The 17,738-nt window shown below is 39.7% G+C and overlaps 1 protein-coding gene across 3 annotated transcripts in view; it reads left to right on the top strand.

Moving 5' to 3' along the window:
* Positions 1-17,738, top strand: part of ARFGEF3 (ARFGEF family member 3) — a 99,189-nt gene that overhangs the window by 61,121 nt on the left and 20,330 nt on the right. For all 3 annotated transcript variants that reach the window (XM_071433826.1, XM_071433818.1, XM_071433833.1), the window contains 5 exons: positions 517-696; positions 1,084-1,228; positions 2,310-2,432; positions 4,570-4,673; positions 6,041-6,185. In XM_071433826.1, the coding sequence (XP_071289927.1) occupies positions 517-696; positions 1,084-1,228; positions 2,310-2,432; positions 4,570-4,673; positions 6,041-6,185 (697 nt within the window). The remainder of the gene's footprint in view (positions 1-516; positions 697-1,083; positions 1,229-2,309; positions 2,433-4,569; positions 4,674-6,040; positions 6,186-17,738) is intronic.

Genomic DNA, 17,738 nt, shown 5'->3' on the forward strand with positions numbered 1-17,738 from the left:
AGACAGGGTGTTGGACTTCTGCAATATGATGCAAATTGTGCCTGGAGAAAAAACTGATACAACCCCAAGGGGCTCTGACTCCCCCATCTGCTTATATTCCAGTCAAGGTCTGCATCCTTGCAATTCTTCCTATAAAAGGATGCAGGTTTTCTTTTCCTATATAGAGCCAGCTCAGCTGCTACCTTTGGAAGAGAAAAAGGGTGACACAGTCCAAACAAAAGACAGCATTTCACACAAGTTCTGTTCTGTGGGTTTTAGTATTTAATTTATTTAGCTCTATGTGTTTTTGTCAGCCAATTTTCATACATCTGTGGACCTCTAGGCAGCTCAGAGTCTCAGTCATCTGTTTCCAGGGCAGTAGTCTCCTGTTTTCATTACAGTGGGGTCCCTGGTCACATCAGTGATGAAGCTGTTTTGAAGGTTCAGTAACATGCAGTGCTTACCTTCCTTGAAAATGTCTGACTAAAAGCAAATTTTTTGCTTGGACATAGTCTAATCCTTCTCCTTTCCCTGTAGGCTGCCTGTCACAAGGAGAGACACGTGTCTCAGAAGGCTGTCTCCTTCATCCATGACATCCTCACGGAAGTGCTGATGGACTGGAACGAGCCTTCTCACTTTCGCTTCAACGAGGCACTTTTCCGCCCCTTTGAGCGCATCATGCAGCTGGAGCTGTGTGATGAGGACGTCCAAGACCAGGCAAGTTAGCTCTGATCAATGCGTTTGTATCTGGTCTCCATGCCCATAAGAATGGTTTCCAGAGTGCACTTGGTCCACCTGAAAGTGCTTCCCTGATTCCCTTTGAATGCTGCCCCTTAATCATCTTCAAGGAATTAGGAATTTAGGAATTAAGAGTGCTCTGCCTACCCAATTCAGCATTGTGGTAGAGCACAGAGACAGCAGACCTGGCTTTAAAGCAATTAAATAAAGATTTTCTACTATCTAAAAAATTTAAAGAGTAAATTAATCTAGATTATCATAGTGAGGCCTAGGAATGTGTTTAAAGACATTCCTTCTGAAGATCCATTTGTATATCAGTTCTGCTTTTTGGCTGTTTTCTTTTAACCCCTCCTACACTGGCTGCAGGTGATCACCTCTATAGGAGAGTTGGTGGAAATGTGTTCTACCCAGATCCAGTCGGGATGGAGACCCTTGTTCAGTGCCCTGGAAACAGTGCATAGCAGCAGCAAGTCAGAGGTCAAAGAGTACCTCGTAGGAGAATACTCTATGGGTAAGGACTTCCTGCACTGTTTCAAATATGCTTTTGATTCCCTGGGGGACACTAACTCAATATATTTAAATGCCTAAACTGAACGTGGCACTACAATACTCCAGAACTGTACCAAAGTATCTGACTTAATAGTTGGGGTAGGAAGGAAAGCAGATGTGTTGTTCTGACCTTTTGTCCTCTACATTCTAACAAATTATTTGACTGAGAAAGAAAGGCGTCAAACCTACTTGAATAATTCTGAGCAAGACAGTAGTGCAGGGGTACTGAGTTTGGCTGAGCATTTGTCACTATCCTACTGGAAAAAAGACTGTATCCAAGCAGCATGTATCTTGTGAACTGTCTTTCCTGTTGTATGAAATCTATTGCTCTTATACCTAAGGGTAACTTAATGTGATAATCTGGGCAAGTGCTTGTCCAGGCATTTGATCACAAGGCTTTCATATTCCTAGTGCTATTACAGACTATATTTCTGTAAGAATGTGCATCCTTCCTGGAGGTGTTTGCTTGCATGGAAATGCGTTAATATGGGAAAATCCATTTTTTCTTTTGCCCCATTATGTTTAAACATGACAAGTCACACGTAAGGGACGTGGTTTTCCTCCTAAACTTTGTCATTGAGATATGTTATGGTTGATGGCTGAATGCTGGTGTACACAGCTTTTGAAGAAGATAATCTACTTTGGAAAATCAAGGCTATTTTGGTACTCTATAGTCTGAATAGTTTTCTGCATGATTGATGTAATCTTGGCAGTTACCAAAAACTAAACCAGAAACTAAACAGAAACTTCCACCAAACAGAAGTATTAGCTCCTGAGTTCAAGAGTTCAAACCTGCTCCTACCATTTGAACAGGCATAAACTGGTATTTGTCATAGACTGGGCAAGGGAGGGAGTCTCTGTCACTTCCTATGAAAGGCTACATGAGTTGCCCCAGGGGCAAGAGAAGGTTTTACTTTTAAGATTATTTCTGTCTCTGACCAGAATAGAAAAGATTCTACAGATTCAGTTAAATTGTTGGAAAATGGTTGGAAAATTATTTTAAGGGAGTGTGAGGAAGAGTTCTCATCTTGTTATCTCCACAGGGAAACGCCAGGCTCCAGTGTTTGATGTCTTTGAAGCATTTCTAAACACAGACAACATCCAGGTCTTTGCCAACGCTGCCACCAGTTATATTATGTGCCTTATGAAGTTTGTCAAAGGACTGGGTAAATATTTTCCTATTGTCATGATATCTCACAGAAGAGAATAAATCAATTATGTAATACATAGCACGGTAGGAAAGAGAGGGGCACTGAAGATGTTGAGTCCAGAATGCTTTAAAAAAATAAAATAAATCAAGACCAAGGGATTATTTCTGTAACATTTTTAATACTATCAGTTCTTCAAGTTTTTATGGAAGCAAAGATGCATCTCACTATTAAAAGTGTCTGCTTCTTAACTTGTTCTTAGTTTACACCAGGATTTGCTTATATTCATGTAAATAATAAAACGAAAAAACATCCAAACCTAGAATATTGCAGAAATGGCCTGGCATTGTGCAGAGACAGCAGGGATTGTTTGCAACAGAGCAGGGCATGTTTTACACTGTGGGCAGCAGAGACCAGGCATAACATATCAGGGTGACCCTGCAGAGTAATTGTCATGCTTCACCAGCCTTCAGAACAAAGGCAAATGGTGCTGGGCCGTTCTGCCCCCATGCTGGTGATCCATGGCTTGCCTTGATCATTAGAGTTTGACACTTTTCACTGAACTGTGACATTGTTGGGGTTTTTTTGTGGATGTAAATTATAGAACTTCTAAGTTGTGATAAAATGGAGCTTTTGGTTTCTATATGAATACTAATTCACAGAGATGGGAATGTGAAAATTAATTCACAGAGATGGTTGGAAATAAACCAACATGTCTTAAAATCTAGGTCTGTGAGTAGCTCCTTTTGATTTAAATGAAGCACCTAACTGCAGAAGATCTACTCTTTAATGTTACTCTTGTCTCATTGACCTATTTCACCATTGATTTAAATGGGCGAAGAATTCACCTTGTGATGTAATTGTAATTGTAGTTATTACTACAAAAGAGAAATAAACTTACATGTCCAGTACCAAGAAAGGGAACTCATGTTGTTTTTCTGCAGAGCTTAAAAGCCTGTCTTGTATTTCTTTACATTTCTTGCATTCGTAAGATAATTTTGACCCCATTGTGGTCACATATCAAAAAGCAAGGTCTTTTTTTGTATTAAATGTAATAGGACTATGGGAAACGTCCGCAAATACAATGCCATACTATGTGCATTTTATTTTAAAACTAAAGGATTCAAACTTCGTTGGCTGTCTTGGCTGATCTCAGTAGTAGACAAAACTTTAAAATACATTATGGAGGGAATAGTTAAGAGCATAGAAAAAGCAAATAAATATAGAGAAAGGAGAACAAGTAGGATCTAATAAAAATTTTTAATATTTATCTTGTGCTCTTTATGAGAGGAATAACTTTTTAAGGCAAGAAAATGTTCATATCGATAGGCATTTAGTCACACTTCAGATTTGGCACTGAATGAGAAGTATTTGGCTAAACTGGAAAAATGGTTTTGAGCCAAGTATTCTAAGGTGGACAGAACTTTAGCTGAGATGGGACAGTCAGACAGGGAAAACAATGGAGTGAATGGAGTTATCCAGAGAGGAGCTCTGCAGCAGGATGCCTTGGAACTGTTCTGGTTATTGAATTCTGTTAGTGAAGCTGGCCTGAGAGGAGCAGTCTGCTGATTGAAGTTAGGAATACCAGCAACAGTGGCACTAAAACCTCAGGATAACTGTCATACAGTTGAAACTGTGAGACTTGATGCCTGCATTAGACAGCAGAAGGAAGTGTAGTATACAAAATATAAAATGATGGATTTAAGCAGTAAATAAACTAATAGGAAGAACTTGTGGTAGACGAATTTTCCAGGGCAGTGGGGTACAAATGAATAGAAAAAAATACTACAGTAATTAAGCAATGCTTAATAGAAGTAATTAATTCCTACACCCATGGAAGACAGTGGAATAGAGTCAATAAGACAGATAATACTATATATGATTATTAGAACTCCCAAAGACTCTACTAAGAAATATTAAATAGGTATATGTTTATTAAAGCATTTTTTCATGTAAAAATTTGTGTACAAACTATGACCAGTATTACTGTATTGTTTGTGTGGGGGTCAGCTGGTTGTCATCTAAGAAGATCAAACAAAGGATGTTTTCTGGATTCTGTTCAAACGTTAGGGTGTAACTGAATGAGAAAAGAAAATTAATGCTGTACTTACTGTTTTTCTTCTGTCCTTCCCAATGCTGCCTTTCCTGTCCCCAGGGGAAGTAGATTGTAAGGAGATGGGTGACTGTGTGCCAGGATCAGGATCTGCATCTACAGACTTGTGCCTTCCCGCGCTTGATTACCTCAGGAGATGTTCTCAGGTATGATGAACAATCTTGTACAGGCACTAACCTAGCCTGGGAAATAATTCTAACCTGCAGGCTTTGCATCAGTCATTGGATGATTTGCATGAACCCTACAGAGTCTTTGGTGACCCTGATGGTAATACCCTGTGCTGCCAAATGGACAGTGGTAATCTGAGGGAGTATCATACCTTCCAGGCCAGTTAGCAATTACTCCTTCCGGGAAAACCGAGTAAAGACACTCAGACCCAGGGTGCTAGTGAGAAAATGTGAATGTTCAAAAACATCGTAGTAACATAATTCAAAGCTAAATTCATTCTTGTTTAAACAGTTACCATAAACAGTGTTGTGAATGAAAGACAAAAAAAAAAAAAAAAAAAAAAAAAAAAAAAAAAAAAAAAAAAAAAAAACCCAGAATGCAGAAGCAGCTTATTTGTACCATGCAGACATATCTGAAGCTCAGGTCAAATATCTAATAATTAGAATGTTGGCATGTTTTCTCTAACCTTCTTGCACACAGCATATATTATTATCCAGGGTTACCTGGACATTTTTTATCTGATTTTATAATGTTATTTGTATTTCTGTAGCACCTGCAGGTCTTTTTGTTGGACCTAGGCCATGTTTTTTGAATATAATACAAAAGCACAACAAAGGATACTATCATTGCTGAAAGCACTTAATATCTAAATTCAGAGATAATGGGTGGATTCAGTGTGCAGACTGAGAAAAGAAGGGAAGAATAAGTCAACTCAGAATAATAAACAGCAGATATACCAAACTCAACTTGCTATCTTGTTCATCTAAAAAAATTAGTAAATATCTGTGTATATATCTAATGTATGTTCTGTCTATATGCTATCTGTACCACATTGCTGTTCCTCATCCTTGCAAACTCCAGTTCACAGTGAGGGGGAAATATTTTCTCCTCTTTAAAAGAAGCAGCCATTTATATCTTGTTATACCTTTTAACTTGCCAGTAAAAGTAGAACAGGAATGACTAAAAAAAATCTTGTCTGTATATTGCAAGTACATTATTTACTTAGAAAGACCTGATTAAATGCTGGTATTATCCCTGCAATAGTATGATTAACAGAGCTTTGGAGGTCATAGATGCAATCAGTGAGTTGTAACCTTTGCCCTTCACAAATGAGAAGAGAACACACTCCCATCTCAGAAATGTGTTATTTAAATTGCTGCTCTCCCTCTCTTTACCCACAACTTTTTACTTGTCAGTGAATGGAAGACTTCTGGCCTCTAATTGTGTTTGCATACTTTTTATTTTATTTTACAAACCTGTGTTTTATGTGATTACTTTTACAAACTTTCCCATGGATGTTTACCTCCTCTTTTTTTCTCTCTCCCCTCTTCTCCACCCTTCCAAGTTGTTAGCCAAAATCTATAAAATGCCCTTGAAACCCATCTTCCTCAGTGGCCGGCTGGTTAACTTGCCCCGAAGAGCGCAGGAACAGTCAGCCAGCAGTGAGGATGGGATTGAGTGCATCCTTTCTGACTTTGATGATGACACTGGTAAGTGCATTGAAAGTAGTAAATTCAGAACTAATCAATTGTTTCTTCTATGTGTTGCTGCAAATTTTGCCAACTGCTGAAAGCAAAAAGGAGGGAAAACTTCATAGTTTATTGTTTCCTTGTTGTCTACACACACCCATGTGTGCACACAGAGCTTGGAAGTTCAGGTCCTGTCACCTTCTTTATGTAAAAGATACAGTTCATATATAAGAAAAATACAACCCCTCTCTTAGGGCAAAACAACAATATTTTGATTAACAATTATTTTGATTATCCTGAAATTCATAATACAACCATTGTGTATTTCTGAAAGCGAACACAAAACTACTTTCTAGACCACAGCTGAAGTAAAGGAGTGAAAATCTTTTACAGTTGGTATTGGCAGGCCTGCCTTTAAGAGAAAAAAAAAAAACAGTATTGAGTTACACTCCACAAAGATAAAGAATAATTGTTTAAATCTTTCCAAACTTAGGCCCTGTGGTCTGTTGAAATAAACAGTGAATTTCTGAAGTCCATAAAAAGCACTATGACCTCCAGAAAAAACAAGCAGCATTTGTCTCCTGATTATTTTTATGGTTTATATGGGTTGTGAATTAATCGGGTGTTGGATGAACTAGAACGTACAGGGCCAAGCAGTAGAGGAATGCAGCCTTATGGCTTCTGGGCTCAGGAGGCCTTCACAGCTGATGCACGGACAGAAGACTCTTCAACTAATTCAAGTTGAAAAGTGACATGTTTATTCAGCACGCTGGGCACACTGGGAGGTAGCCCTCCAAACATGTGTGAATTTCCAAAACTGTAGCTTCTCCATATATCTACAAAAGCTCTACATATTCATAAAGACATACAGACACCTATACATATGCATCACCTGCCCCCGCTTGGTATTACAATGAGCTGAATGTTCATTACGGCTGCGCAGTCATCTTCTTGAATTGGGTCAGTGGGCTTCAGAAGATGAAGTAAGAAGTCTTCCTCATGGTAAATTCTTCACCTTTATCTGGTTGCCAGGACTTTGTGACCCCCTTGGTCATGGTCCAAACTCCCTCTCCTGGGCCCAATCATTGTTAGAAGCCAGGTGTATTTGTTGTTCCTACCCTTTTACAATTCTTCATATATTCCCTGTAATTTCTAAGAATACAGCTAAGTCAAATACAGGGTATGTTGTCTTTTCTTCAGTTATCCCGATCTGGTAATAATTACTCTTTTCTTAATCTCCTTGTTAAGCCCCTAATCAAAATATATGGCCTTTGTCTTACTAGCTACATTTCTAACTTAACCCCTTGATTCATTCCCCTGTTTCTCTGCAAAGTTAGTAAATTCTTTTACTGATACACAGATTCTTCTTCCTCTAACCAAGCCATGCGATAACAATCTCTTAAAACAACACTGTACGTTTTTGATAATGATGTTAAGGTGCCACTCATTGTATCATCCTCAAATTCTAAACAGTCATTACAACAGACAAAATCAAACTTATGGTAACTACAATCAATAAAACAATAATTGGGAGAACTAAAGCATTAAGTATACCCATTGATTCTGGTGACCATCCAGAAAGTACATCCCACTAATGGTGAGACATATCTTCCTCTAACGTTTTAAAGACCCTCTGTATGGTGTCTGTGTCATGATGTATTGTAATTCAGATCTTCTTTCCCATAATTTTAATTTCTTCAAGAATTTCCTTTAGATCTTCATGTTTTGATAACTGTTTGACTAAAGTTAAATTCATTCCTATAGGCACAGGTGATATTTCTTGCACTTCTTTCTAGTCAAATTTGCCTTTAGATACTGATGTGATACAGCAGGTGCCTGATAGGAGAAATTACATCCTTCAATTTTGGGAAAGTTACAAATGCACAGATTAAATTGTGTTTCATTTATGATGAGCTCGTCTACCGCTATAGTGGAACATGCTATTCTGAGGCGTGCACACCTTGACTTATATATACAAGCAGGGTTGTCTGGTTGACTGAATAAACCTCAGAGTGACAAATGCTTTGTTCTGTATCCAGACAAGTATCTTGATCATTATTCATATTTCCTTCACGTATAAATCCTAATTGTCTTCTCGTGGCACATGACTCTATATTAATAGTCTGACACTTCCCTTCAACCTTCTGTGTCCACGTTCTGTGTTCAGAAGGATACAGTACAGTTCCTTCATGATTCAAACTTAAAGCAACTGTTGGGTATATTAAATCCTCTGATGCATTATGTATAGTCAAAACAAAAGCAGTACTACACTTGTGACAGGATCATAGGTAAAATTGACCAAAACCCACCAAGACTGAAGTTTTCTTTCTAAGTCAGAAGAATTATCCCAAACAATTTTGCAGATCTCAGCAAGAAAGGTGCCTTCTCCACTTTCCTTTATAACTGAGGCAGCCACTGATTGCATCCATAATTGTGCTTGTACACACCTTAGAGCTAAATAAATATTCTCAGTAGCTGTACCCAAGGTATTGATTATCAATTCATGGTCCCATTCTTCTATATTTTCCCATTCTGGTAGTATCTTGGACACTTTCCACTGAGTGGTACCTAAAGCTAATAAAGGAGATGGTAAAGGCTATTGTGACTTAATTGTGTCACTACCAGCTGCAGTTAATTTGTTCATTAATACCTCTGAATTCATTGTATTCAAAACCCCCAGTCCTGTTCTTAATAATCCAGTCAAATCTTTTTCATCTGAGCATGTATGGTATACACTTCTGTAACCAAGTGGTCTCATCCATAAAAGAGGTCTTAAGAAACGGGGTACACTCCAGTTTAATGGCAGAAGCATTTACCTGCATTGGCATTTCTACTCACTTCAGGGGCCATTTTGGATTAAGCAGTAGCCTTTGGAGTCCAGTCTTTTTAATAGCATATGGTCCGATTTTGGTAATTATAGGTCAAATTATCTCTTTTAGGGTCTGGATGAGTGTAGTCTGAATATGGGCAGTCTGTCTTGGTAGAGGCTAATTGGTTGTTCTGGTTGTTCTATGCTTCCAAGGAACAACACAGACTTGAGTTATATTATAGTCAATTCTGTGATTCTTGTCTGCACATCCTTCTATTCTGAGTCTGAATTCAGGACAGTTGCTTAAGCATTTGTCACAACATTCAGGGCTAATCCGGATGAGTTCCATTGGTTCTTGGTAGAATTCGTGGAACCCATCCTGAACAAACGCATATTCACATCCCCAGACATTTCTCCCTTCCCAAACAGATGCATTTGTGACTCTCAGCATTTTTGACAGAGCCTTACGGGAGTAAAAGTCATAAGCTTTTCCTTGACAAGTGTATATACCAGTTGCATTGTACACACGCGGTATTGCATTAACTTCAGTCATGGTCATAGCTACGATCGTGAAGGCCACAAATTTCCAAATTGTACTTGCCATTCTTTGAAACAAAGTCATTTTAAATACAAACTAGATTAACTTTTCTTCTTACAATGTACTTATTTTCCCAAGTAAGCTTTAATTTCAGTTCATTACTACCCAGTGTAACTTTCCAAACACCTTCTGGATTGTTTTTCACTTGCGTATGGTGGATCCAGGCGTTCTGTTCTTTGTCCTTGATTAAAAGTGGTGAGAAGCACTTGGAATGGTCCTTCCACTGTGGCTCTGCAAAAGAGTTGACATATACATAGTCTCCAGGCTGTATGTCATGTACTGGTCCGTCTAATTCCCTGCTCCAAATCCCAGCCAATGCTTCTCAATTTCTGAGTTGTTTGTTTAGGGCCATCGTGTAGCTGTGTAGGGTTTCTTCCCCTGCTGGGGTTAATGTTTCCTCTTGTACCCCCTATGGCCTTCCATATAATATCTCAAAAAGGACTTAATTTTTCTTTTGTCCTTGGTTTAGTCTGGATTCGCAGTAATACTAACGGAAGAGCCTGGGGCCAAGGTAATTTTGCTTCTTCCCATAGCCTTATAATTTGTTGCTTGATTAAATTATTCATTTTTTCCACTTGGCCACTTGACTGGGGATGATACAGAGTATGAACTTCCCAGTCTGTGCCCAATTGGCAGCTAATCTGCTGTACAATTTTTGAAATGAAGTGTGGCCCTCTGTCTGAAGATATGGTGGCTGGGACTCCAAAACATGGTATACTGTTATCTCTTGTGACAGTACTTTAGTTACCTCTTGCACCTTGGCAGTTCTGGAATTAAAGGCTTCCAGCCATTCTGAAAAGGTATCTGTCAGTACCAATAAATATCGATACCCCCTTTCCTGGGAAGTTCTGAAAAATCAGTTTGCCACTGTTGCCCAGGACCATAGCTTCTTCCAATTTGTCCAAGTTTTGATTTGGGAATATTTTTGGGGTTAGTTTGGAGGCAAAAGACTACATTATTTGGTCACTCGAATAACTGTACCTTGTAAATTTCTGGCTACAGTCCTATCTATTAAATAATTATACAAAGTGTCTATTCCCCAGTGGGTTTTCTGATGCTCCTCTTTTAATAGTGACCATAACAAATAGGAGGGGACTACAAGTTTTCCTTTCCCTTCTTGCGTAATTGCCCATCTTTCCTGCTTGTATTTCCCATTTTCAGTCTCAATAAGTCTCTTGTCCTTCTTGTTATAGTTTGGCTCACCTTCTAGAGAAATTTGTCCATCTGGAATTAAAGCTGAATGGGATACACTCCAGTTTCACTATGACACACTCAGAGGTCACTTTCTGGTGTGCCTTGATATGCATGATAGCTACCTTCACAGGTAGATTTCCTTTTTTTAAGCCTGTCCTCCACAGGGGGTGTGTTCCTTGCCCTTCCTGATACACTAGAAGCCCATACCCCAGGAAATACCTGATCCATTATTTTCTTGTTAAACTTTTCTTCATCTTCAGTACTGGTCTTATTAATTGTTTCATTAATTGTAATATTAAACTCAACATTTCTACATACTGTTGGTCTTTAACCTCCAAAATAGCCTCCCCATATTTAAATATGATTTTTATTTCTAGCTGCTCCAACAAATCCCTACCCAACAGTGCCTTTGGTGTGTTGGGCATATACAAAAATCTGTGAATTCCCTCTTGCTTTCCAAGTTTATATTTTAATGGTTTGCAAAAATATGCTTTTTCAGATTGGCCAGTTGCCCCCTTTACCATAACACAATTGTCTATTATAGGCATTAAAGCTTTATTTAACATTGAATATGTTGCTCCCATGTCTACCAAAAATTCCATTTTCTTTCCTTTATTCCCTAGCTTGATTTTAACCAGAGGGTCCACTGGGGTGAGACTCTCCGGTCACCCTCAGTCTGCTTTGACCTGTGCAACCACCCCTTCCCTTTGGGGTTTCCTCTTCTTTTTTCATTGCCTTCTCTCCATTCCAGACATTGGTTTTTCCAGTGACCAATTTTCCTGCACATTGATCTTTCCCAAGCCAAGGCAGACCTTGTTTTGGTGGTCCTTTCCCACATCTCCCTTTTCCTCCTTCTCTCACTACTTCTACTAGTTTTCTCATTCCTTGTTTGTATCCTTCCTCTCCATTGCTAAAAATCCTCCATGTCTCTTCTAATAAGTTTTCTAAATTTCACCCCATTGGCCCCTGGATCTTCTGAAGCTCATGCCTAATGTCCCCTGTGGACTGAGTCAAAAACAAATTTGCTAACTGTTGTATCCCGTCCTGAGAATCAGGATCTAAAGATGTATAATGACACATTGCCTCATGCAAGGGATCTAAAAATTCAGAAGGACTTTCAGAAGGACCTTGTCTCACTTTATATAGGGCTGGCCAGTTTATGGTTTTAGAGATCGCCCTCTCCATTCCTTTTATTACAAGGTCCCAATAATGTTCCAATTTTGCCAAATCTTCTGGTATATTTGGATCCCATCATGGATCCTGGAGGGGAAAAAATTCCTTAACATCAAGTTGTGATGTTCTACAAGCATCCTCTACTAAATTCCCTGCTGTTTTCAAAATTAACTGCTTCTCTGTCTCAGTCAAAGCATCTAACAGTAATTGAATATCAGCCCAATCTGGGTTGTGTTGTTTCATCATATATTTTAATCATTTAGCTGTGCCTATCGGATCACTCCGGTAGTTCTTGGCAAGCCTTTCCCATGCCTGTAAATCAATAGTAGAAAATGGGATTTTAACTAACATCCTCCTTCCTTCAGGTCCTACCGCCCATAAAGGTGCTTGTATTATTTCTTTTGTTTGTTTTCTGCTCCAGGATACTGTGAGGCCATTTGGGGAGGGCTCCTCATCTTCACTGTCACTATTAGGTAATGGAGGATATAACACTAGTGATGGTTTATGTGATCCAATCATAAATGGAGGAGCAGACAGCTCAGCTTATTTCTTTAATGCTTCCTTTACTTGCTTCCTAGTCCGAGATGCTATGGGGCTATGTGGGGAAGAAGGAACTGGAGTTGGAACTAGGGTCTCCAATCCTTCCGAGTCTGCATCCCCTCCTGATCTCTCTTGTCTTTTGGGGGAGTTTTTAGGGGGAGGCCTAAACAGATTGGCTAATTCCTGTTCTTGTGCCTCCTTGTGAGGATGGGTTCAGCGTTGATTTATTGAACAAGTACTGCAACATCGTTTGGGTTTTCCTCTATTTTCTCTATTTCTTCTCAAAGGCCAATACCAGGAGATCAGAGGGAGGTTTAATTCTACAATCTCTCTGCTGCTCAGGATGATTCTGGAGAGTAAAGAACATATCAGCATATGTTACTTCCTACCATTTCTGTTCCACATCAGCTGCAATAAAGTGTCATAGTCTAAGGTTCCAACCAGTGGCCATCTAACAACTCCTTCTGGCCTATAAAGTGGCCACCATTGTTTACAAAATGGAATTAAATTCCTTTTATTTTCAGTTCCTCTGTAGCCCACCAATTCTTTCCAGTGTGCCAAAATACAACCCAAGGGACTAGCCTTAGAAATTTCTTTACTCTGGTTAGTTCCCATTTTTCTTTTCCCAGCACTTTACTTTATCCCAACTCTCTTTGCCTAGATTTGAAAGTCTCAGGGTATAAAAATAGGCTGAGCACACTCAGCTCTAATTACTTCTGCTGGCTTCCCTAAATTACCTGAAACCCCCTTCTGCAATGATTCAAACAAACCTGTTACTTCTGTGGCCCTCACGACCGGTTGCCAATAAAATCTTTATAGATCTCTGTGTGGCCTTTGTCTCCTTAAAATAACATGAATGACAAAGTGACTCTCTTGATCTCCTCCACCTAAATGTCTATCTGTACCACAGCTCTTTACACTGAATGCAGCAGAAACAAACACAGAGTTCACAAGGGCAGCCCTTTGGACAAGCAACCTCTACAAAACTCGCTCTTCTCCAATTTCTATTTCTATTCATAGGACATCTCAGCTACTTATTTCTCACTCTCTCTACCTAAACTTTGCTTCACAAAATCTCACAGTCTTTTCCCATTTTTCTTCCCACACAACCCAATCTTCGGGTACTAAGCGTGACTTCAGACACACCAACTTTAAAATCTCTGGTTCAAAATCAGCTCAATTAAGGTGGTGTTTCCACTGACCCAGGACACATTCACTTTGCTGCCCTGCAGAATATCAGTAATATCATCATACACAAATATTATATTACAATAACACCTATGCATAATGCCGACCTCTAAATGAACCAGGGGCTCCAGAGAAACGTCCACAGAGGCAAGCTATTCTATGTATCCCTTCATGAAGTTCTAAACTCTCTACTGTAGGAAATTCCCAATCTAAAGACACTAAATGGCCACCAGAAGTCTTATATAATCCTTCTAGGTAAACCCATTTGTTTCTTCTATCTATTCCATGATTCACTGGAGTAACAAATTCCCATGGATCAAGTCCGAACCACTGTGTAAGAGAGATTCCTTTAATTCTCTTAGCCATGGTTGAAGCGCAGCCCACATGTATACACGCTTCACTGTGCACGCTCACCACACCTCCCCATTTCCCTTCTCAGGGGGAAAATGTACCAAAACTGCACACAAATCTCAAAACCACACCAGCACTCTTCACAGGCTTCTCTAGCCCTAGGTCTCAATTGACCTTTTGCCCATAAATTGTCCTTGTCTGCCCCTCGGCAGAAATAATAGCAGCCTTCTCCACAAATTCCACACTGTAATTAATCTTACACAAAATATTGCTCTCACTACAGGCAGGAATTCCACAAACAAAACCCCGTATCAGATATCAGAACTAAACCATTGAATTGACCACAGAACTAAACAACATGGGGTTGTCCTTCCAGCTCATTTTGCGCTGTTCCAATCTTCTTCAAAAATATCTAAATTGTCAGGACGACCTTTTCCACAGACTAAATTAACTATCTCACATTCAGTACATGCTCTCTCCCAGTTATAGTACTGTGGGAATTCTGATTCCAGGAAATATCTTGGGCACACAGGTCTCCACCTGTAAGATACACAATACCACCTTCTATGCCACCTCTTGCAATGAAGAAGGACACAAGCCTAGTCCTACCCAGGTACCCAAAAGAAAATTGTCAGATTACACAAAAAGCAAGGAGTTATTCCTGGTCTTCTCTACCTCCACAGGTTTCTGATATAATCCTCGGCTGAGGTAACTCCCAATCAAAAGCTAAATAACAGTTCGTTCAGCTTGAATATCTTCCCCCTAAAAACACCCTTTCTCTCTTTCTATCCTGTTGATTTATAACAGCCCAGTCTCCTCCTATAGCCAAGAACTCGTCTGGTACAAGCCCAAGCCACTTAGAGAGTGCCTCTCTGGACAGTCAAGCCCTTGCAGCTCAAGCCCAAGCTTCGCCAGCCACCTCTAACAATTTATTAAAAATAAACATACATCACAGTAAATACAAAAACCAAAACACCAACTAAAAAAACCAACTAGTTGCAAGTATAATTTTTGACACAAGATAGCAGTGTTGTCTTAGAAATGAGCCAGTTACCAGCTCATTGCAACTATACCTTTTGACACAAGATAGTAGTATTACCTCAGAAATGCACAATATCCCTCAAAAACAGTGACAACTATGATTTCCAATAACAAGAATCAAAACCCACATATTTCATCAAACACACACACAGATATAGAGTCAAAAATAGCAATAAATAAAAGAATAGCAGCAATACACAGGAATTTGCCCACTTCACCCCCAGAACTGCTAGTGGGTCCCCTTGACATGGCAAATTACCCTTAAGCCAGCAACCAAATCCTTCAATGCACACCGGGCCTCCCCTGTGACTTACCAACTGCCCCCTCAGCCATGCGTACGTACAACTTAGAGACTAATTTCTATAATTATAAACATACCCTTTGTCTGTAATGCCAGCGGTTTTGTCTGTCCCCAGAATGAGCAGACAGGGAGCGGAGGTCTCTCCAGGAATATCCCAGTGCCTCCAGGAATATCCCAGTGGCACCTAGAGGCATCCACAGCCTGGTCTCGCAGTAAACAGGGGAGAGTCCTGCTGCAGTTGCCAAAATGATGCACGGACAGAAGACTCTTCAGCTAATTCAAGTTGAAAAGTGACATGTTTATTCAGCACGCTGGGCACACTGGGAGGTAGCCCTCCAAACGTGTGAATTTCCAAAACTGTAGCTTCTCCATATATCTACAAAAGCTCTACATATTCATAAAGACATACAGACACCTCTACATATGCATCACCTGCCCCCGCTTGGTATTACAATGAGCTGAATGTTCATTACAGCTGCGCAGTCATCTTCTTGAATTGGGTCAGTGGGCTTTGAAATGGGTCAGTGGGCTTCAGAAGATGAAGTAAGAAGTCTTCCTCATGGTAAATTCTTCACCTTTATCTGGTTGCCAGGACTTTGTGACCCCTTGGTCATGGTCCAAACTCCCTCTCCTGGGCCCAATCATTGTTAGAAGCCAGGTGTATTTGTTGTTCCTACCCTTTTATAATACTTCATATGTTCTCTGTCATTTCTAAGAATACAGCTAAGTCAAATACATGATATATTGTCTTCGCTTCAGTTATCCCCATCTGGTAATAATTACTCTTTTCTTAATCTCCTTGTTAAGCCCCTAATCAAAATATATGGCCTTCGTCTTACTAGCTACATTTCTAACTTAACCCCTTGCTTCACAGTCACTTCTGTATATGTGGACTATTGGGCTGTTCCAACCAGGCTGCCTTTGTAAAGAGTCAGCTGAAATCTGGCAGAAAGCAGGCTGACTCCGGTGCATTTCATTCATGTGCCTCACCAGACTGGCCCTTGGTACCACCTTTATCTAGACTCTTCCTCCACATGGATTGTCCTGTTCCTGCTACCCTGGATAAAGGAGAGAAAAGTTGCTCTCTGAAACCAGAAAGTCACAAGTACTAGTTTTTCACAAAACAGCCTTTTACTTCTTCCTGTGCTGGGTTTGGTTTGGTTTTTCTCTCTCGGGATTTTAGGATATTCACCTGGGATGTAGGAGATCCAAGTCATTGAAGCCTCTGCTTTGAATCAGACTTGGAACTTGATCTGGGGTGTCCTCACCTCAGCTGCCTACTGTTCTGAAGTGACGCTGCCAATAAGTCTCTTGCTGTAAATAAAAATACCACCCTGCAGCAAATAAACCTTTTGGTTCTTGTCAGAGCTATGCCCTGAGACTGTGACCCAATTTGTTATTTACATGGCAATGGTGTCAGAATGTTGCTAGGCAAACTGACTTTACAAAGACACTAGGCAGTCTTCACCTGGCACTCCAGTGCTTAAAGTCAGTAGCAGGATAAGGCAAAATGTTTTAACCTACTTTGGCATATTTGCAGTGTATTTTCATACTGTACTTGATTTCATGCTGGACTCTTCAGGAAGTGTTTTAGAGATACTCAGTTCTCCCAGACTGGAAAACGTCCATATTTCACTCTGAGTCATTTATGCTGTTTCCTTATTCAGAAGGATCATTAAAGTCTAACTGACTCAAAACAGGGCACAACACTGCCCTCTGAAAGTGGTGTGAATAAATAAATCCTCAACTTAGTTACAAAGTAATGATTCCACTGTTTTTTCCTTGTTTCTCAGGAAGATTCTTGCAGTCAACAAGCTCAGTGAATCTTAAAAAAAGTTCTCTCTTGTATTGATTTTAGAACATAATTAGCTAGCAAGCATCATTAAGATACAGACTACCTCAGCATAGCTACCACTGACAGAGAACAGGAACTTATTAGTGAACCAAGGTAAAATCCATTTTAGCCTAATAAACCCTTAGCCTTTTAAGGAGACTTAAGAGTGTAATGTGTAAGATCCTTCTAGTTGTTCATGTTATCATGAGGAACTAGCAGATACTTAAGGGATCTGTGAAAAATTAAAGGGCAGCAATTCCTAACCATCTTCAAAATTTTATTGAATACTAGTTGTATCCTGTAATATTTTAGGGGATATCTGCTTGCCAGTGTAGATGAGAGCTCACCTGTATCCTATCTGCTCTTTTAGCAGTTGTCCAGCTCTGTGACCTCTTCAACATCTAAAGATGACATGTGAAGCAGCCTAATCATACTTCATGAGGCATTTTTACTCTTCAGTCCTGAGTACCAAATAGAGCCAGTTAAATTATGGCTAGTCTCCTCAGGAATCTTACTTTCAAGCATAACCTAAGAAAGTACAATCT

This window comes from Agelaius tricolor, unplaced genomic scaffold, assembly GCF_023055355.1.
Source record: "Agelaius tricolor isolate 1412-34295 unplaced genomic scaffold, bAgeTri1.0.p SCAF_1, whole genome shotgun sequence".
NCBI classification, from domain to species: domain Eukaryota; kingdom Metazoa; phylum Chordata; class Aves; order Passeriformes; family Icteridae; genus Agelaius; species Agelaius tricolor.